Here is a 23,191-nt window from a genome sequence, read left to right as displayed (position 1 = left end):
CTTTATTTGCAAACGTTTTTAAATGCATGCCACAAGCCTTCAACCCTCCCTTTGTTGGAGTCCAAAGTTCCAACATGTCTCTCATGTAAGTCACTATGCATCACCTCTCCACCAGTAGGAGAGCACTGCTTTCAGGTGACACATGTGAGTCCCTCTATGCATCATCACTGAACTATCATTTCGAAGTTTGGCAGAAGACGTGAGCACTGGAAGTTAGTGGGGAGATAATGTGGAAAATATGAGAGAGGGAAGTACCCATCAGAAATATATTTTCATTTAGAAAAATTATAATTTCTGATATGGTACTCTCCCTCCACCCATAGGATTAGCTTAAATCTCATACTGAACTGGAGGATGGTGTTAGGAAAGAAAAGGCGTATCCCCAAGAAGCATCTGAAGAACACCCTTCAATTGAGAGGAACAGATCAGAAGATCTCAGGAGAGGCACTGCAGCACATCCAAGCAAGCTATCTCTTCACCATGGAAAAAGATAAAGTCAGAAGAACAACACATGGAGGAACAAGAAGAAAGCACATCCAAATGGGAGAGAATGATGCAACAAAGAGACATAAAAGACATATAATTACTAGCTCCCATGATGGAAGTTGGGTAAAGGATGATGTGCCACAAGGTTTAGAGTGGCTTGGGCATGATGGACAGCACTTAGCAAGCCAACTACATCCAAAACCTCACATGCTGGGTACTGACATCCTCAGGAGGGTAGGATGAGGGCTGATATAGTCTTCACCTTAAGTCTTAGAGTCCAGAGTCACAGTTTTTGAAGATAAATGTCAACAGTTTCCTAACAGCATGCATCCCACAATAAGCTCATTACAATAAACTCCTGTTTATTACACAAAAACACTACAATTACTACTACCACTATTCAATTTTATTCCAATCACACAACAACAGAAACTGATGTAAAATGTAAGCATTAATATTTTAGCAATTGAAAAGAGCTTACCTGTATTTTTCACAGCTAGGCTGTGCAACTTGGTCGACAGAATTTTCTACTCTAAACCTGCACTCTGTTAAAATAAGATAGTCTTACTTAAAAGAAATATTTTTGTTAGTATGGAAATATTTGGTGGATTAAAGAAATAATAATTCTAGGGCTAAAGACTTTAGAACTCTACATTAGTCTCTTTATCATATTTACCAAATTATGTCAGAGTACTTTTGCTTTTGTTTTTGATTTTAATTACTTCTACGTACAAGCATCTTATATCCACATTTAACATGAGGGCTGTTTGAAGTTTTTCTTCAGTAATAAGCATTCAAGTTTTTTTTGTTAAAGAAACAACTATCCTGATAGATTCTTTAAAACAGATTATAAAATTTTATTTTTCTTAAAAATTCACTGAAGAAATGGTAAAAAATAACAAAGATATTTTAGAATTTATTTAACCCTATAAAAATAGTATATTTTAGTGTCATGTGGTGATAGTTTTAAATAATATATAGAGATAGAGCATAAAAAAAACTTTACCTAAACCTATCTAACAGCATTAGAATTTCATTAAGATGATTAACAAAATAAATAAATTACCACTTCAAGAAAACAATTACAATCACTGAAAATGAAAAATTAACAAAATTAATTTATTATGAAAATTCATTATAGTAGTAATTATTCATTAATTTTAATCCAAATTTACATATCATCAGATTTTGAGAGAGAAAAATAAAAAAAAGAAAATTCTAAAAACTATCATGTAAGTGAGAGTCGTTGTGTTATATCAAAGTTGTCATACACAACGTGTTTGTTTTTATGTAGTAATGAATCAGCTCTTGAAGTGAGTATATATTTCAAATATTTAGCTATTAAAGTGTCAAACTGGTACTCTTTTAATATTTAAAAGGAACTAATATTATACTGAAACATCAAACATGTACATTTTGTAATATTTACAAGAACCCATAAAAACAATGACTAGAACCTTTCTCTTCTTGCTCCAGTAAATCTAGGATTTCCAAAACACCTTCATATGTTGAACCAGAATAACCATTCTTATCCTTTTCATGCAAGTCCTAAGGTTAAACAGTTAATTATGAAATGGTTTAAAACTCTAAATCTCATCAATATTTGTTAAGCCATTGAGAACCATATTGTAAGCAAAAGATAAAATGCCACTAAAATTTAAGTTAAAAATACCTTTCTGTATATTTGTATATAATACTTGCTAATTTTGAGGTTATGATACAATTATTAAACAATCAGCTGACCTTGAATATAGAATTCATTTAATTCAACATGAAGATTTGTGAACGTCTTTAACTGTTTGATCAAACTAGATTCTCAGCAAAATCTGCTTTATGATAATATGATACATAAAAAGAATGACTTTGTAATCCCAGTAGGTAATATGTAAAACAACAAAATATACAATAAGCACAAAATATTCATTAAAAAAGCCTTAAAAACTGAATACTTATATCTATCTTACCATATTTTTGCTATTGTGTTTTTCATTTTTAACTGAAGAAAGTAAAACTTTGTGTTCCATGCCTTCTATTTTCTCACACTTTGGTAGCACTGTTGGAGTTATAAAAATATAATTACAACCTTGCTTCAGACCTCTTCTCCCAGATATACGTAAATCAGTTTGATTATTTAGATAATTTTTTCATCTGTGGATGAGTGCAGTTGATAATTCTTATACTTAACACACATTTCTTCTTCACTTTGTTGTTTTGATACTTCTTCTTGGCACTGTGTAGCTTCAGTCCATGTTATATTTGAACCAGTTTCTTCCAACTTGATTTGACCAGCATAACCAGAGAAGCCATCACAAAGAAGACTAGAATTATCAGAAGTTAAGTTATCCCTACAACTCAAAGAAGGATGTTTAGATTTCCCAGTAATAAGTCTGCTTTCTGCGCATGCATTAAAGTCAGACTTGTCTTCAGTACTGTGGTTTAAGTTAGCAATACTGCCAGTGATTTTAGATGTATTCTGATGACTGCTGTCCTCTTTCTCCATTGAATCTGAAAACATATTTTGATGAATTTCACCTATCTCTCTTAAGTTTGATGAAAAAGCAGTTTTGTTTTCACCAGACAGTATTGGTGTGATTGTAACTTGGTCACCTGCTTGATGACTTCCAAAGTTCACATTTTGGATGTTGTTTTCAGAACAATCTGTAAAGACAATTTTTTGCTGCTCTGCTGACAAAGATTCTTGACCTTCACTGGTGAAGGAACTTAATTTAGTATTGTAATCTCTGTTTAACACACTTTCTTCACTCTCAATTTTTCTTTCCAAGAAATGTTTTTCCAACAGGGTACTTTCACCATTTTTGTCCATTGGCAACGTGCCATTGAGAGAACAATACACTTGTCTTGACACACAGGTTCCTGTTGGGATCACAGCTTTATCCATTTCTGTTGTACTCTTAAATCTCTGACTTTCCACTACATTCCCTGGAACATTAACTTGATCTTCTACTGGTGCAAGCTGTTTATCATCTACATCTCTTACAATGTCTTGTATGTCTGTTTTAACAGTTATAACATCATTTTCTTTTGTTTTATCTAAATATGTACTAATTTCTTTGAGTTCCAAATGTAGACTGTCTTTGTTATTTTTATATTTTGGGGTATTGTACTTTAGTTCTTTCATGTGCCCATGAGTAAGCTGAAATATAAAAATATATTTAAATAAGTTTTACCAATGTGGGGAAGGGGGATTTTATTATGCCAATAATCATATATTAAGTCCAAACTCCAGGTAATGCTTCAGTCAGTACTTTATATGTTTTTTTTTTTTTTTCTGAATCTGAACTTTGAAAGTAAAATGAAATAGAAACAGTAGATAGAAGTGGGTATAACCAAACAAGGATTACATTTTAAAATCAAATGAAGTAAACAGAAACAGTAGATAGAAGTGGGTATAACCAAACAAGGACTACATTTCAAAAGTAAAATGAAGTAGACAGAAACAGTAGATAGAAGTGGGTATAGCAAAACAAAGAGATTGGACTTTGAAATCAAAGTGAAACAGAATCAACAAGCCAAATAAGAACTGGGCTATTCCATATTCAGAATATAATTAAAATAAAAATAACAACTTAGGTTTAGTGAAACTGTATTTTTATTCTTTCTTGAGTTTCAGACAACAAAAAAGCAGATGGATATTTTAGTTACAGACTGAATATGTCAATAGGATATCATCTTAGCAAGCACTTTAAAGGTAAAATGAATTAATCCTTCTTCATATTTGCTAAAACTGTTGCATTACTCTAACTCACTAGAATCTTAAAAATAAAAATGAAAAATGGCACCAAATGCTTTAAAATACTACCATAATGGATGAAAAATTGCATAAGTGTTGTTGATGAAATATCTGTAAGTGAATTGCTCTCTTCACATCTATACGATTTAAAAGAGTTCATGTTTATAGAAAAATTAACAAATGATTATGTAAGATTTATTCCATTAAAAATCCTATATAATTAATCAATTATATGATTTATAGATGCTCTGCAATGCCGTTAGCAACCTTCAAATGCATCATTTTGAACATATACATACTTGTGTATTTACGGCTAGGTGATTAGTGGTATTTGCTAATTGAATAATGACAGCCTTATTACTTCATTACATTTTCTTAATAAATCAATTATAACAGTCTTTGTCAAATCATGGTATGTATACAAGCATGAAAAGAAAATTAGGTGGTGGGTGCTGCCAACCAGTTGAGTTCCCTCAGACTTAAGACCTTGCATAAGAAGTCCTCCTTCCAAATAATCAAAGATGAAGTTTGTTTTTTTAATTTTGTGCAAAGCTACACGAGGGCTATCTGTGCTGGCTGTTCCTAATTTAGCAGTGTAAGACTAGAGGGAAGGCAGGTAGTCATCGCCACCCACTGCCAACTCTTGGGCTACTCATGAATAGTGGGATTGACCGTCACATTATAACACCCATGACTGAAAGGGTGAGCATGTTTGGTGTGATGAGGATTCAAACCAATGACCCTCAGATTATGAGTAGAATGCCTTAACCCACCTGGCCATGCTGAGTCAAAAGGTGAAGTAACAATAAAAACAAAAAAAATAGCAATAAGTGTATTACTGGAATAGTCAAAAATAGTAATAATGAGACACCCTAATTTTAATTGGTTGATTATTTTTGAGACAATTAATAAAATTAAAGTTTTTGATTAATTAATTGTTGGAATAATCTAAAACACTAATTTTGATTAACTGATTTAATTACTGCTTTAATAGGAGGATCATTTATATAAATTTTATTGCTATAGATGAGTGGGAGAATCTTCAGATAGATAAATCATTAAAACTGAATATGAAGGCAAAACATCACATATTTTGTGATCAATAAAACTAAATATTTCAACTAGTTTAGCTCAGGTTGTACACTTTAGTTGAAAACCTGTTCTTATAGAAGTACATTTTATAAATGTGAAACATTTTTCATTAATCAAAAGAAGTTTTAATATATGCTTCAACTATTAATTTAATGTTGAGCTTCCACTCTTGCTGCCAACAAAACATGAGTGAAACATTCTGAATATCATTTGCACATTGTACAGCATGTGACATTTAACCATTCTTCTACGTTCCATGGGGTCTATTGCATGTACCTCAGGAAATATTATAAGAACTAAGTTTTCTTGCTACAGTCTACATTTTATTAAAAATTACAGTTGTGGTGAAAACCTGGTTGTGGGTGGGAATGTATTTTAGAAGTTATTACCAATTTGAAACTTAATTTCATTCTTAAAATATAAAATTAAAATTTGTCAATATTACCAGCTGAAATACTGTACACCATAAATGTAGGTGACTATTGGTGAAAGTGATACAGTTACAGGAAAGGAAGAAAATATTATAGACTAAAATAATAATGTAGCTAAGCAGAGTCAGAGAAGAAGCAAAAACTAGAAAAAAATTCAAAGGACTGGATTTAAGGAAGAAGTCTCGTTGGAAGAGCAGACCAAATGATACTCAGAAATAAGAAATTTTTTAAATAAGGTACCTCTTCACCTTTGATGCTTTTCAGTTCATAAAAAAAGATGCCAGTGAAGACAGGAAAGGTTTGTTGTACCCAAGGAGTATGCAATGGAAATACAAGTAGGAAGAAAACTACAACTGGTTCCTGTACTGTATAGTCCTTAGGGGGGAGCAGCCTAATCAAATAGCATGAGTAAACACATTCCATGGGGCTGTTCTGGAATATGGGAGCATCAAAAACAAGAGCAAAAAAATAACAATAAGCACAGATGGCTCCAATCCTGGTTGAAGCTTAAAAACATATTGAAAATGGGTGTCTTATTTCAGATGCCTCTAATGTGAAAAGATGTACACACAGGGGTGGAAAAGATATGATACATATCAAGGCATCATTAGCCATCAGGTGGAATCCTCTGTCCACTTCCAGAGAACATCACTTTCTAGGGCAAATGTAGAGATTTATGGACATGCAAATCCTGACTGGACAAGTTTGTATACATATATATTCATATATTATGAGTAGCATTTTCTTTTTCAAAATATTTCATAATCCCAGACATTTTAGAAAAGGTTAACAATGGGTATTAGGTAGAACAGAAAATAACCTGTTATGGCTTCCATCTGGTTTGGAAAGTAACCACAGGCTCTTGAAGCTGAGAAGACAGCAACGTAATGAAAGTAAAATTCAAGAAAAGTATTTGAACCTGTTTAGAGACCAGTCTTGTAAAATGTCTTCTAAATGTTACTAAATCCAGGACACCAAATATCATTGTGATGCAGCCTGAAACTCATACTGAAGGTGTGTGAGTACATTTTGATGAAATTCAAGATGAAGTATCACGTGCATGAGCCAGTTATTAGTATGTAGGGAAGCAAAGTTTGTGAAACAATATTTATAAGATGATATAAACAAATGATGCCAATCTCCTCAGAATTTCTATTCTTGAAAGATAGCAAACAAACAGCTGTGACAACACAAAGAAAATGTTCTTTTGAATGAAAATATAAGAAAGTCAGGGTACATAACACAATTGGAGAAAAAAAGCAGTTACCATCTTTCACAACACAAGTCTTTCTTAGAAAGGCTCTAATAGGATATGAGCACAGGAACGTCCAGATAAAGAAATGAGTGAAAGGAGCATCAATGGCAAAAATATCTGATAATCACTTATGTAAAACAAACAGCACAAAATATGTCTTAAAGGAAAGACAGAGTATACAAGTCACTAAATGTTTAAAAGGAGGAGAAATGAGATAAATAATGATCAGACTGAAATCTAACAAAGAATATCATATAAGTGATCATGGGAGAGATGAACAAAAATTTCAAAAAGGTCCTGAAAGACTGGAGACAAGAGAAGAAATATTTTGTGGCATCCAAAGATGCAGAGAGCAATGTTGTGTGGCCTGAAACAGAATTAATAGACAAGCCATGATTACAAATTAAGTACATGAGATATGAATTAATCTGCTGAGGAATTGAAGAAAGAAAAAAAAAATTCAAAGCATAAACAGCTGAAAATAGATTAATGAAATTGGAAAATGGTGAGGGATGATCTTCTGAAAGAATGTGGAAAACATGATGACGAGAAACCCACTTAAGCTAAATATGTATTATCAAGACAGCTGGTGTGGGTATTTACATTTTAAATGAAATAAAGTAAAGAACAATGTTTTGACCTTCTTAGGCCATCTTCAGAAGAGAAGCTGACTTCTTTAGCAAAGAGACCCATAACACTCAACCTTGAATCTGCAAATGATGAATGAAGTTGGTGCAGGAAATTTTTTCCAAATAGAAATATGATTAGTCTGAGTCTATCAGTGTCTTTACCAACACACAAGTGAAAATTACAGTTGAGAGACCAATGTAGAGCAATAACAGAACTTAAAAATTAAAAAAAACTGACCATGGTCAATGAGAAAAAAGATGAAAACAAGAGCAGACTGAGAGAGAAAAAGGATCTCCCATAAACGGCTAAAGTATCCAATTCTAGAAACCTTGTTTATAGAACAGTGGATCATTAAAAAGACTACTGACTACTGTAGCAAGTGCACTGATTATGGGATAACCAAACCAAAGGCATATCCACTGAAAATCCAAGGGCCTACCTTTTACAGAGGGAATCTGCAAGAATTTTCAAAACATCTGGCAGGAAGCAAGCTCAGAGATAAATATGATGCAAATGTAGCCAAAGAAGTAGAGAGAGACTGCAATAAAATAATGGACTGTTGTGTGAAGAAAAGTATAATGGTGGTTTAACTAGGGTTAAAAAGCTAAACACACATGTTGAACTTCCCAAAATTAAAATATTGATGTGAGAAAGTATTCCTTGAAGACCCAAAAAATAATATTTCCCCATTATAGTACCCAAGAACAAGAGAGAAATATCCATGAAGATGTGAAGACTTAAATGAGACAGAAGGAAAGAAGAGCCTGTAATAGTAACGTGTTTACTGAACCATGTGAAGGTAATCAAGAGTAGAAGGAGAAATGACAACTCTTTGGGACAACAGGTTTAAAAATAGATGTAGCTGAGAAACAAAATTTCACTAAAAGTGTCTCATAAACATGACCTGAGGAAATTGCTCTATTTAAAAGTTGTCATCATTAAATCACAAATCAGAGAGAAAATATTTGGCAGATGGATGGGATATCTGTATTGTGCTCACCATAGGTATAAAAACCCAGTTTCTAGCATTATAAATCTTCAAAATTACCACCAGAAGAAGAGGAGAGAGGTAGGTACAACCAAGACTTCTAAGGTTGCAAAGATGGTTGAAAAGTGTTTATCCCATATCCCAATTATTGAGGAGGAACAAGCTGAGACTTTGATTGATGAATAAACCATCTTAAAGAGGATAGCTGGTTGACTGAGTCAATGATTGATGTGATGACTAAGAATGAAAAATCTAATCACTTATACACTGAAGAAGAGTCAAAACAATGATGTGTAAAAGGTCACTACGTGTACTGGTGACATGCATGAAATGAGACTGAAAAGGTAGGATGCGAACTGATGAAACTACTTCCAGTTCTGAGGAAAAAACATATTTTAAAGAAGTGGGAAAAACTAGAAAGAGTAAATAAACATCTTTACATCCACTTTCATCATCCAGAAACTGTGATAAAGATATTCCTTAATTTTTTTACAATTTTCATGTTAAAATAAAGGTTGTACAAAAAGATATATTATCAGTTACCAATCTCCTGATTCCTTCAGCACTACAAAAAGATAAAAGTAAAAATCTAGAGAAATATGAAGTATTGTTTCAACAATCCCTTTCTGATAGAAGAAGAAAAGAAACTGGAACAGTGAAAAGTATAGGCCAAAATCCAATAAAAAACTTTAATTGAAGAATCTGAACAAACCAAGTATCATGAAGTTAAAGGTTCAGGAGATGCAGAAATGATTCATGACAAACTCCTAAGAGTCTTGGCATCAGCTACGAAGAAATTGATGAAAGTGAGAGAGAAAAATGAATATTACTTTCTGGTCAATGATCAGAAGCTAAAACAAGATGCTAAAGCCCTGATCAACTCCTATTGGCATTGCTTCTCCCAAATGTTAAACTGCTTAAGGTAATTATGTGCAAAAACAAAAGGATGCAGGAAAAAAACAAAAACTCTTTTGAGAATAGTGGAAATAATGGGAGAGGGCTGAGTACCCTGCAACACAGCAAAACAAGCTAAAGCATCACTGGAAGATAAGAGCTGGAAGACGGAAACAAGATCAGACACACAGACAGTAATGAGGAATGTAAAGAAAACCTTTAACCTTTAACCCTGATGATTAAAAAAAATGTCAGAGGAACAAGCTAGAATAGTTATTAGCTTATAATTTTGCTGAAGTGGAAAGTCTTAAGACAAATTATAGCACATATAACAGAAAAATAACAATGGGTCAAAGAAAATGACCACATGAAAGACTGCCCAAACATAATTATACAAACTGAGGATTATAATGGGAGAAATGATATGTCAATTTCTAAAACTACCAGCGACAAACCAAATATAAGTAGAGAAAGTGAAATAAATAATTACGTAGTATCCTCAAGAGATCATGTCCCTTGATGCATGTGGAAGATGGGAGAGTGGAGAATTATGAGTAAGTGTGCATAATCTGTAATTCATGAAGAATATTAAAAATATTTGAGTTAAGAAAGAAAGATTTTCCATATTTTAGAGGTAAGACTACCTAATTTAAAATGCCCTCTACAGGTTTATTTATAAAAATAAATATTGAGACCTTGAGCCCTTTGCTATCATGCCAAGAATATTTTCAACATAATGATATGAATAGATGTTTAAATTAAATGTTGTAAAATAAAATTACATAGTTTTTATTGTGAATTCTTGGCATGCTAAAATACATTTTAAGGAATCAAAATGTTAAGAAATCTTCTTTTACCAGGGTTTGAATCTAGGAGCAAAGGATCACATATTGTATGTTTTGAAATCAACATCTTACAATCTGAGGTACAGACTCAAATCCCATGCAGGAAATTTCATCCCGATCATTATGTTGTCCAAAAGCTAGTAGTAATATTTTGATTACTTAACATTAATCTCACCTGTCCTAACAACTCAGCTGATTTACTGTGTTTCTTCTGATTGTAAACATCCTCATGTGCTTGTGTTAATACAGTTACTTCCAAGGCTGCCTCAGGGTGCTGCCTATTTGGCTGACTTGAAGAGAAAAAAAAATCATTCCAAAGTGATATGTAGGAATACTGATTTACTCAAGTATACCAACAAAATTATTACGAATTCTAATGTTTATTCACGTGATCTTTAACTTGTATAACAAAGAGAGTTAAATTATGAACTAACACTTTATTCCTTTGATGTGAAAGCTCTAACAATTTTGAAAATAATTGTATGGTTGTAACAACATTTTATTGAATCTTTTCTAACACACAGATTAGAGATTTAAACTCAGTTCTATTTTATACTTTATTTCACCCAACAAAACCTATCAAATTAATTCAGTTCTTTAGGCTTAATTACTGAGTGACAGAAAAAGTAAGGTAAGTTACAGCTCCTACAAATAAAATATTTTCATAAGAAAACTTTTTACATCTGCAACACAGTCATCAGCTTCTTATGAAAAGAAACAACAAACTATTGATGAGGTGAAACCCTGTGTCTTCTATTTTATTCTCATTTATCACCCTACATCATTATTACCAAGGATATCTAGTTCACATGTTCTGGAACTGAATGAAAGCTTCCTACAACTAATTTGTACTAGATAATAATAGCCACAAAACATTGAGTTTATACAGAATATATACAAAATACACAGTGAACTCACTACAAGCAATGTAAAGAAGAACCAGAAACAATTAAATAAGGAATTCCTCACTCCTAATGAGCAAAGTTGGCTTAAGCTTCCTCACTTATCTTCACTCAAACACAATTTTTTCACTCCTATTCTACCTCCTCACTTATTTTCAGTTAAACATGATTTTTATCACTACTGTTGTACCTACTCACTTATATTTAGTTAATCATGATTTTATCACTCCTATTGTACCTCCTCATTTATTTCCAGTAAAACATAATTTTTACCACTCATATTGTACCTCCTCATTCATCTTCAGTCAAACATGATTTTTACCACTCATACTGTACCTTCTCATTTATCTTCAGCCAAACATGATTTTACCACTCCTATCATGCTCCTCACTTATCTTCAACTAAACATGATTTTATCACTCCTATTGTACCTCTTCACTTATCTACAGTTAAACATTATTTTGACTCCTATTGTATCTTCTCACTTATCTGCAGTTAAACATGATTTTATCACTCCTATTGCACCTCCTTATTTATCTGCAGTTAAACATGATTTTTATCACTCCTATTCTACCTCCTCACTTATCTTCAGTCAAACATGATTTTTATCACTCCTATTCTACCTCCCCACTTATCTTCAGTTAAACATGATTTTTATCACTCCTGTTGTACCTACTCACTTATCTTTAGTTAATCATGATTTTTATCACTCCTATTGTATCTCCTCACTTATCTGCAGTTAAACATGATTTTATCACTCCTATTATACCTCCTTACTTACCTGCAGTTAAACATGATTTTTATCATTCCTATTGTGCCTCCTCACTTATCTTCAGTCAAAGATGATTTTTATCACTCCTGTTGTATCCCCTTATTTTACCATGTTAATAATCTTACAATGGACATAGCATGTATGTCAGTATCTACGTATGTAACCAAAACTATAGAAGAGTCTCTAAACATCATCATATTGACAATATTGATGCAAAGGTGAAATGTTTATTCTTTAAAGACTTTCCTGTTTTATTAGGATATGCTTTAAACATATAAGAAGAGGATCAAAAAGAAATATTATGCTGAAAAACAACAGGATCTGAATGTCAGAAGTGTTTATTTAAGCCTATGAAATGTGGTGCCATCTAATAAATGGCACCACAAACAAGAATCCTTAAGAAAATTTCACTCTTTGTACATTCAAGGTTCAGACAATTTTAAAAATAACTGTGGTATGGGCAACAACCATTTCTTTATAATAGAAAACAATTCTAAATACAACTACTCTCCTCACAACAAGAACATGACTTTCACTAGGGGTGTACACGAGGGTTTGATTATATCGTTATTGATGTGATAATTAAATGTAGTACTGAGAAACTAAAGTTTTTAAAAAAATTATTCTTTCAATAAATGATAGCATTACAGTTTATAATAGTAAAATGTACGCAAATTTTGAGGTCCGTACATTGAATCACTTCTGATATAGTGATTTTCATATGACTAAAAGAACACAATAAGAACACTCTTCCCACTCAATACTTAACAGAAGAAAACACTTTTTGTTAAAAATGTTCTCTTTTTCTAAGTTTTTAGAATTATATATGAATACTATAATTAGTAAGTACTAGCATAAGCAGCCACCCATACAGCAAATCTTTTACTAGTGTAAACAGAGCAGTGGAGTTCATTGCAGGTAATGAAATATGCATATAGTTTAAAAGGTGACAATCTATACAGTGTTATAGAAATATAAAACTTTCAAACCCAGAGTTAACAGATGCAGAAAATTTAACTACAAAAATAGTACATCTAAGTAGCCTTTAGAAATCTGCAGTGTAATTTAAAGTTTTTACCATGTGTTTTTCAGGCTTTCATCAATTTCAGTCTTGTCACCAGTTTTATTTCTTTCAACTTTATCTTCATTGGATGAACCAGCATCCTCTCCTAGAACGTATGTTTCATTATTCATCAGTCATACATTCACATCCGAGTGTTTTAGTTGCCAGAATTTTGTTTATTCTGATATCATGTTCACTATTGAAACCACACAGATGTACATTCACATTGCAAAAACAATATATTACAGTAATGTCTATAAATTATATTTTTACATAGATCTATTCAATAAAAGGATTGTAAGGAAATTCATATAAGCATGCTTATAGAATGTTTATGGTGAAATCAGGTATAGTATTTCATGAAATTCATGCTTATTCAAATAAATAACATTTAAAAATTACAAAGATTGTAATAATGATGTCATAAAATCTTATATTTCTGCAATACATTTTAATGTTAACTAGTGGTCACATTTAAATGGCTCATACATCTTGTCTTTCCATAGCATATTAGGAATTATTTTCACAAGAAACACTTTAAGAAAAAACAAAAGCAAGTTAAGTGTTTGTTAAACCTAATCTCTATTTACTTGATGCATGCAAATTTAATATCACTTTAGCTCATGTAATTTTGACAAAGTATACAAAAACTCAAAGCACACCTGGATTGTTTTTAACTGTCCTGAAGTTTTGCTTAAAACGCCTAGGTGATTCATACTGTAGAAAATAAACAAATTAAATATATTCAATATATCTTCTTACTAATGAATTAAAACAAAAAATGCAATGCATTTTTAATATGATTCTAAGTCCTCATGACTTTACAACATGAATTAAAGTACAAGGTGTCTGAAAAAATTGGGAACCATAGGTGATTTGCAGTTTTTCCTAACTTCAGATACGTGATTGACTATGGCTCTATCAAAGTATGAGAAATAGAATTAACTGCTGTGCAGCAGTAAATGTTAATCCTGATGGAAGTTTTCTGACATATTTAATACACGCCATTTAAAGAGAATGAGAAAAATGTTACAGTGTTGGGAAGATGTTAACTAACTCTAAGGAGATGGGCAGTGTGAATAATATGAATATGCTTCAAGTGTTCACAGAGAATGAAAATACCAGCTATAATCTTCTTCTGAATTACAAGAACAGCAGGTAGAATAGTCCTGTGAAATTTCTTGAAATGCCTATGGTTCCAGACTTTTCAGACACACTACATGTACTAGTTATAGCTTATATTAGTATAATTATAAACAAAATCCTTTACTCAAGACTTCGAAGTAACAAGTTTTAGGCATATTGTTAATAATTTTCAGTGTAAACTACAGCCAAGCAAGTTGCACTTAACATTAACTCAAAAATCCTACTAATGATAAATACTGTAACAATGTCTATATTATAAGCCAAATGAAGGGCTTAGTGATTCTTCAGTTACAGACTGTTAATCCATGTAACCAATTATAATTTACATAAAGAATTAAATAACAACTTTCACAATGAACATCATTCAAAATGAATTACTGATAATTATACTCTCAGTTTTGTATCATAGAATCAAAATCTTTCATTTGAATTTCATCTTCTACACTTGCATATTTCACAGTCCTTTAAATATACACACATACACACATTTGATTGTTATGGCAATTATACTATACAAAAGGGGAAACTTTCTCATCTATTTCTATCCTTCATTATCTTCAACTAACAATTCAATTGATTATGAAGCCTATAAACTCATACTGTATGATTTTATAAACTTCATATATCTTAATAATTTCTCTAATCCATAAACGGTGCTGAAGGCTTAAGCTATGTAACTTCAAACCCTATCTTGTAAATTTCATAACTCGGTTCATTACATTTCAATCTCTGTACAAATATTCTCAATCAACACGGTTAAGCATGACTCTACATATATATATGTAACATTATGTAACAACTGCTACCAGAAAAGCTGCTAATATTCTGCAGTAATAATTAATAACAATAGGTAAACTACAAACTCTCATATAAACATTGCACTAGATCATAATTTGGTTATAATCTTACTGCTTTGCAATGTTTTCAGCCCTTTGCCAGAGAACATCTGATAGTGTTGGGCCTCCTTACCAAGCACTAAAACAGAATTGTAACATTTAAAGCTACGTGTACCATTCCTATCACATTCATCCAATGTAGTTATTACTACTTAAGAAACTTAGTTATATGACATAATATACATACAACAAAGGACCATTTTGTCTTTCAAGGTTCCCTACTCTCCCACCCTTGAGAAAAACAAGAATTTAAACCTACCCTTTACTTTTCGAGAAGTCATCAATTCTCATTCTAAACTATTATAATATAAAATGCAGTCATGAAAACTGCTGACTTAACTCATTCCACATGTAAATCATCTTGTTATAAAAACATCTTCACTGGAGTCTAGCCTGTCTGTTTAAAACCTTAAATTTTGGATTACTTTTCCTATTATTGATAATAAAACAAACAACCTTTATTGAGTTGATATCCTGGGCATCTTACAAACTTCACAGAGATCACATCTTTCCAGTTGTTTTTTAAGATAAATAATTAAATTAAAGTATTTCAAAGATAGTTCTTCCATCTCTGGAATCATGCTTGTAACCATGTTCTGAGGTTCAAAGGATGGCAACTAAGATGACACCTGGAACTGAAATTTTATTATAACGAGGTCCCTTGTTCAAATTGTTGTCCTTTAATATTATAAATACACCCTAATTAATGTTATTATTTTGTTACTAATAACAAAGCCCTAGCCTTGATGGCTTGAATTAATATACCAAGTGTTATTTTGATAATTTTCGATGATAAGTATTGATAATTATTAAATATTTTGAACTATTAAACATATATTACAGCGCCATAACAATAACAGCACGATCTAATTTTGATACCCTGATACCTTTCTTCTACTCATAATGAGGAAATATGAAGTTATAATTATTGTTAACTTTCTGACACTCAAAAATAAGGAAGAAAAACCATTGAAAATTCTACCTATGTACAACAGATGGGCATTAAAGTTTTCTTAAATCACACAAGTTGATGTGCTTCTAATGTTTTGAGCAATATCAAGTTAAGATATGCTTATAGCACAAAATAATTGCCGTAAATGTCTTAATATTTCCGTTGTACGTTACGTGAACCCCTCAAAAAATTATGTAATCTTTCATAATTTGCACTAACTGCTGATAAGATGATTTGCAACGTGCGTACCTGGTCAGCAGAAACTGTCCTTCTTAAGAAAAAAGTTCTTGACAAATTTGTACCCGAAGTTGTTCGTTTTCGATTAGAAGCCGATGGACAATCCTTGACGTATTTACCACTACTAGTACTAGATTTAAACTTTCGAATTTTTGGTCTAACATGTGGTCTAGTCTGACATAAACCTAGCCGAGATCCACAGAGAATCAAATCAGCCTCAGAACAACTTTTCATCTGAGTTAGACAAGATATTTGATTTAAATACATTTAATAAACCAAGGGATATTTAAACGGATAACATGTCTTACAATCTTTAGTAATTCTAAACTTTGTATAAACGCAATCTTTAGTTAACAAAAACACTTGAGTTAGGGTTATTGAAATACATTTTAAGTGTTAGCGTTATACCGTTGTCCTGACAACATTTCAATATATTTAATAACACAATATTTTAGGATATTTATTTCATAAAGACTATTTTGATATTCATAAAATTTTATTATTCTCATTTTCTTATATTGCTTTTTAAATTTTAAGATTGTAATATATATCTGTTATATTTAAAAATTAAGTCATTATTTATCTTTTTTTCTTTAACGCAGAGATACGTAATGGGCTATCTGCGCGACATTCACCGCCGGAAAATGTAACTCCTGATTTTAATATAGTAAATCCGTGTTTATGGCAGAAATCATCACAATTTACGATGTCCAAGAGAACACCAAAATCTACACTGTTGTAGTTGTAAGCAATAACATAGAGCAAACTATAAAGGACATTATAAATAGAAAGAGATTAAAACAATAATCTATAATATATAATTATATATCCTAATAACCAATTCACAGTTACACAACACACAGATACAACCACGCTCAAATAACGCGTACAAAAATACCATTCTTCCAGATATTAACAATACAGCAGCACCTACATATGTTGTAGAAGTTGCTACTCAACCACATAATTAACACGTGTTTTACTTAAACAGACACAACCACAAACATAGAAATGCAACCTAACAGAACAAATGATCAAATAAATAAAAACCAAGAGTAAACCGTACAAACCATACCAAAAACAGCCTCTAATTCAATCAAACACAAAAAATAATCCCATATTGGAAGCTACCACAGACATCTTATTCGATTTGATTAGAGACCCGGCATGGCCAGGTGGTTAGGATGTTCGGTTAGTAATGTAAGGATCGCAAATTCGAATCCTTGTCACACCAAATATGCTTGCCCTTTCACCCCTGGAGGCATTATAATGTTACGATCAATCCCACTATTCGTTGGTAAAAAAGTAGCCCAAGAATTGACGGCGGTTGGCGGTGATGACTAGCTGCCTTCCCTGTAGTCTCACACTTCTAAATTAGGGACGGCTAGCGCAAATAGTCCTCGTGTAGCTTTGTGCAAAATTTAAAAAAACAAACAATCGATTTATTTAGTGAACATAAAGAACTTTTTAACAACAAGATTACATCAAATTAATCCTTACAATAGCTGCGAAACACTTCACACCAATTGTTCCAAACATAATACAACAATTCACGGGTCCCCTTCTTGTCTAAAATTCACGGTACAATACATCATTATCTAAAATGGTTTTACTTCCAAGAGGCACGAGGTCGAAAATATATTCTCACCTACATACAGACATACTGGTAATAACAAAAATTATGCTCAATGAATAACATACCCTCAACTTCTCTGGATATACATCAATCAGCGTCGATAAATTCAATAAAAAATTACTCAAATAGGGCTATACAGTTCTATTTTATAAACTGGCCTTATCGATCTCACATATAGAGATTAATACATCTGATAAAAGCAAAGCATTAGCTGCTCACCAGCAAATAATAAATGTATCACAATTCTCCTTTTAAGACTGCCGATATTAATCTATTAAAAAAACTATATAAATACAACAAATATCCGATTATGATAGAAAACTTTTGTAGTAAACAACTAGTATTTACAACTTCTTAGAAAATAATGACTGTATGTTGTTAATTAATGCTATAACTACACACACAAGTCCCTCGCACAATATCAATGATATCTTTTGGCATAAGTTCATAACAATCCTGCTATAAATGTACAAATTTCAGGATATAATTTAAACAGTGATAATTGCCCATTCGGTACGTTGTAGATCTCGAACCCCACCATAATAAACCTTTAGATGGATCAAAACTCTATTACAAAAATTCAACTTTTAGAGAATATACAGACATCTTCAATAAATAACTATAGGATTTGACTATAAATTGAGCTTAAAAAACGTCACATATAGACAGACGACTACTGCCCAAACAGAAACATTATATCACTCATAATAGTTGGTAAATATCAACACAAATCTACTTAAATATAAAAGTAGTATTTGTTGTCAGTCCATATAACTGCTTCGCATTGTGTGGATAGATCTTTACCAAAGCTGGTATGAAAGTTCATTACGTCCATGCGAGGGTACACACTCATTTCTAGTTTTGCGGCTTTAATGGGCGTTTGTACAACTACTTTTCCCTCTGTAGACGAAGTTTCACCAAATTTGGTATAAAGGTTCATCGTGTCCATTTGCTATTACATATAAATAATCAGTTTTCCAATTTTTATAAGAATTTTTTTTTTTTACAATTACATATAAAGGGTGTATGTGTGTGTGTTCTTATAGAAAAGCCAGATAGGGTTATCTGCTGATCCGACCGAGGGGAATTGAACTCCTGATTTTAGCGTTGTAAATCTGGAGACTTACCGCTTTACTAGCGGGGGGCTACAGATAAGGGAAGCAACTTTTAAGATCCTACACTATTCTTATATTATTCACGAATATACATAAATTCTGTTTAGTAAATCTGGTAGTAAATATAATAAAAAAACGCCGTCGCTTAAGAAGAATTTACATGAAAAAGAGAGATCCACGTAAAAAAATAAATATCAGCGACGATGTAATACGTGACAATTTTATTGAAGAAATTCTCGCGACTTGTTTGTTTTGGAATTTCGCACAAAGCTACTCGAGGGCTATCTGTGCTAGCCGTCCCTAATTTAGCAGTGTAAGACTAGAGGAAAGGCAGCTAGTCATCACCACCCACCGCCAACTCTTGGGCTACTCTTTTACCAACGAATAGTGGGATTGACCGTCACATTATACGCCCCACGGCTGGGAGGGCGAGCATGTTTAGCGCGACGCGGGCGCGAATCCGCGACCATCGGATTACGAGTCGCACGTCTTACGCGTTTGGCTATGCCAGGCCCTCTCGCGACTTAAACTCCTAGATGTCTCTTCTGACAAAGAAACAAAAATACGGAAGCAGTCGAGCGTACTTGCTATACAAATATGCCTTTTCTCTTATATTATAATATAACAACAAGCACAGTGACAAAAACCCAGTAAGTAGGGTTTTATTTCAAAATGGAAGAATGAAATAAGCCTATCTATAATATACGAAGCTCATAGCATCTGTATGCTGTCTTAACAAAACGTTAAACAAATTTAAAGAGCTCAAATGTTACTTCATGATTAGGTAAATCACTAAATGAACTTGTAACACTTAAAACGAAATAATTCTGCCGATATTTGTCACTTCAAATATTTCATTTCATCCATTGTCAAACCAGACCTTCAATAAGCATCTTTCTCAGGTTCATAAGAACTCGATACATCTGAATCCTATTATTTCTGATTCTTCTGCAATTCTAATCAGGTCCGGCATGGCCGAGCGTGTTAAGGCGTGCGACTCGTAATTCGCGGGTTCGCATTCCCGTCGCGCCAAATATGCTCGCCCTTTCAGTCGTGGGGGCGTTATAATGTTACGGTCAATCCCACTATTCGTTAGTAAAAGAGTAGCCCAAGAGTTGGCGGTGGGTGGTGATGACTAGCTGCCTTCCCTCTAGTCTTACACTACTAAATTAGGGACGGCTAGCACAGATAGCCCTCGAGTAGCTTTGTGCGAAATTCAAAAAACAAACAAGCAACTCTAATCAATAAAGTGAAAATTACCAAGTCTTTTCATTTTGTAACTTTCACACTAGTAATTCATCTCTAGGTCTTTTTCAACATATCAGTAGGTCAAATGTACACATTGTGCCTTAAGTAAAGCCTCATTAAAATTTATATAATCACATTACACTCAATTACATTTAAAATCTGTAAGTCGACACCTAACACTTTCTTGGTTCTATTCACTGAACAAATAGTCAACCAAAGATTCTGGATAATTGTCAATGATTACGCCTATGTCTTTTCTCTAACTCTCAGATCAGTTTCGCGACCCAGCATGACGAGGTGGTTAGGACACTTGAGTCACAATCTGAGGTTCGCTGGTTCGAATCTTCATACTACCCAATATGTTCGCCTTTTTAGCCATGGTAACGTTGTAATGTAACATTTAATTCAGTTATTCGTTTGTAAAAGAGTAGCCCAATGGTTGACCGTGACTGGTGGTAACCAGGTGCCTTCTATGTGGGCCCAGCATGGCCAAGCGTGTTAAGGCGTGCAACTCGTAATTCGCGGGTTCGCCTCCCCGTCGCGCCAAATATGCTCGCCCTTTCAGCCGTGGGGGCGTTATAATGTTACGGTCAATCGCCTTAACACGCTTGGCCATGCCGGGCCCATCATATTTGAAAATAACATTTCACAAATTGGCACACATAATAAAAAACCTCGAAATCAGGATTTGACGTAGTATATTCCAATATGTTTTCTTAAAACAACACCAAAACATCACTACTTTCTACTGCCATGTTGATTTTTTGTCTAACCCCTAAAATTTTTGTTACTAGTTTCACAATATTCTAGGCCTAGCATGGCTAGGTGATTAAGGCACTTGACTCGTAATATGAGGATCGCAAGTTCGAGTCCCCATCACACCAAACATGCTCGCCCTTTTAGCCATGAGGGCATTATAATGTGATAGTCAATCCCACTATTCTTTGGTAAAAGAGTAGCCCAAGAGTTGTCGGTGGGTGGTGATGACTAACTGCTTTCTCTCTAGTTTTACAATGCTAAATGAGGGACGGCTAGCGCAGATAGCCCTCGAGTAGCTTTGTGCGAAATTCCAAACACAAACAAACAAACAACATAAAATAAGATAGGCTATTTTGAAACACAACAATTCTAATAAATTGGTAAAACAAATAATTTGTTTCTAAAACACACAACGTATCTCGTGTCGAGATATTTAACTAAGTGATCTCTTAATATCGATTTGAACACTTTATTAGCTTTACAAGTCAAATTAACAACCCATTAATTTTTCGAGTCTTTCACTTGTTTCAAGAATTAGTGTAGGATAGAGTGTGTTTGTGTTTGTTTTTCTTTTAGCAAAGCCACAACGGGCTATCTGCTGAGCCCACCGAGGGGAATCGAACCCCTGATTTTAGCGTTGTAAATCCGTAGACTTACCACTGTACTAGCGGGGGCTGTAGGATAGAAGTTGAGTTATATCGAAACGTTTTTTAGAGACTCGCCACGTCGTTACTTCCATATTGTTATGACCAGTCATGCTCTGTTTGACAATTATACATTTTGACAACAGTCCTGTAGTGTAGATTCCATTTTAAAAAGGTTCGCCATAAGGTTGTCACGTCTAAGGCGCACTGCTCCTTTCTATATACTTCCATAATCAATATTAGATTCAAGAATGACATCTTATTGCAAAAGTTAAAATCACAGAAATATATAACACGAATATCTATTTGATTCTTCAGCTATTGAGGTATGAGATGGTTGAAAGAATATTTATGGAGGTAACTTACGTACACGTAACCTATGTTGATTTTCTAGGGAAAAATGTTAATTGGTTATTTGTTGTGTACTGTTGTCCAGAGCATGTAGCTGGCTTTTGTCACAAAAATTTGTGTTTGGGTATTCTTACCTGTTACTAGATCCCAAACTTTGTTTACTGTGATTGGAATACAATTTGTTGAATATTTTTTTCTGGGTGGTTCTGTTGTCAAAAGTTGATCCATATTCGTTTGTTTCATAACATCTTTAAGTACAAAAGTCTATCCCAGGCTCGGAAATTACAAGTCCTCAATTTAAATACATCTTTATGTATATGATTATACGAATAGTTTGCATTGTAAAAGTATGTTACATATCCTTTACCAAAGTGACCAGTCTTCAGTGGCATCAAACTACTTACAAAATGATAAACAGGGCTAAAATGTGGTTTTGATACAGTCATTCCACCATCATTTTATATCGACTGTTCTAACATAAGTTACCTTCTGTCTAGGTTATTTGAAGTTTAACGTTAAATAATGCTGGAAATAAAGACTGTACTTTCAAGAAACATCTTTAGTTATTTTTTCAACACTTAAATTAGGCAGAAACGTGCAAAGATCATTAAATAGGGCAGGGAATTATTGGCAAAAAATGGTGCTTTTCAAGTATCTGAGACAAATGTGTCGTTTGAATAAGAGGGAATTTTTGAGGGACTAGAGGACTGTGAGTTGCTCCTGGTAAAAACAGTAGTTGTTATTATAAACATTGATTATGATTTAAAACTAGGTGACGAATTATTGTGTTCTAATAATTAATAACATATCGATTGTTTTTATAAAGACTTGGAAGTTTCTGCGTGACATTTATTTTAACACTGAATATTTTTTTTCTAATAACTTGTATCAAGCAAGGTGTATAATAGGTGAATATTTTCATAATTGTTGATAATTTTTGTGATTTGTAAAAAAGGTACTTTTGGGACATAAGGGCATGAAACTAGGAGCTAGAGCTCACACATTGGTATTAGATACGGTATTATTAAAAAAATCCTTTGTTTAAGACTTCAATGACGATATTCTCCTTCAAAATAAAGTGCATTTTAGAATCTCTCG

The 23,191-nt window shown here is 32.9% G+C and overlaps 2 protein-coding genes across 6 annotated transcripts in view; both read right to left on the bottom strand.

The window, feature by feature from the left end:
- Positions 1-2,587, bottom strand: part of LOC143237479 (centrosomal protein of 131 kDa-like) — a 28,492-nt gene extending 25,905 nt beyond the window's left edge. For 4 of the 5 annotated variants that reach the window (XM_076476766.1, XM_076476767.1, XM_076476770.1 and 1 more), the window contains exons 1-3: positions 2,451-2,581; positions 1,944-2,034; positions 968-1,031 (exon numbers count right to left, since the gene is read on the bottom strand). In XM_076476766.1, coding sequence (XP_076332881.1) covers positions 968-1,031; positions 1,944-2,034; positions 2,451-2,510 — 215 coding nt within the window. In that variant the 5' untranslated portion in view covers positions 2,511-2,581. Of the gene's footprint in view, positions 1-967; positions 1,032-1,943; positions 2,035-2,450 lie in introns of all 5 variants that reach the window. The other variant, XM_076476769.1, reaches the window with a different exon arrangement.
- A 30-nt stretch (positions 2,588-2,617) lies between these two features.
- LOC143237480 (uncharacterized) lies at positions 2,618-16,793 on the bottom strand. Its single transcript, XM_076476772.1, has 5 exons — positions 16,353-16,793; positions 13,772-13,826; positions 13,125-13,215; positions 10,548-10,662; positions 2,618-3,640 (listed from the first exon to the last, which is right to left on the bottom strand). The coding sequence occupies exons 1-5, from the start codon at positions 16,605-16,607 to the stop codon at positions 2,618-2,620; spliced, it is 1,539 nt and encodes a 512-aa protein (XP_076332887.1). The 5' UTR covers positions 16,608-16,793.
- Between the last annotated feature and the right edge of the window lie 6,398 nt (positions 16,794-23,191).

The sequence above is a fragment of the Tachypleus tridentatus genome, chromosome 13 (genome assembly GCF_004210375.1).
Source record: "Tachypleus tridentatus isolate NWPU-2018 chromosome 13, ASM421037v1, whole genome shotgun sequence".
Classification (NCBI taxonomy): Eukaryota; Metazoa; Arthropoda; class Merostomata; order Xiphosura; family Limulidae; genus Tachypleus; species Tachypleus tridentatus.
This window is presented reverse-complemented; position numbering and strand designations above follow the sequence as displayed.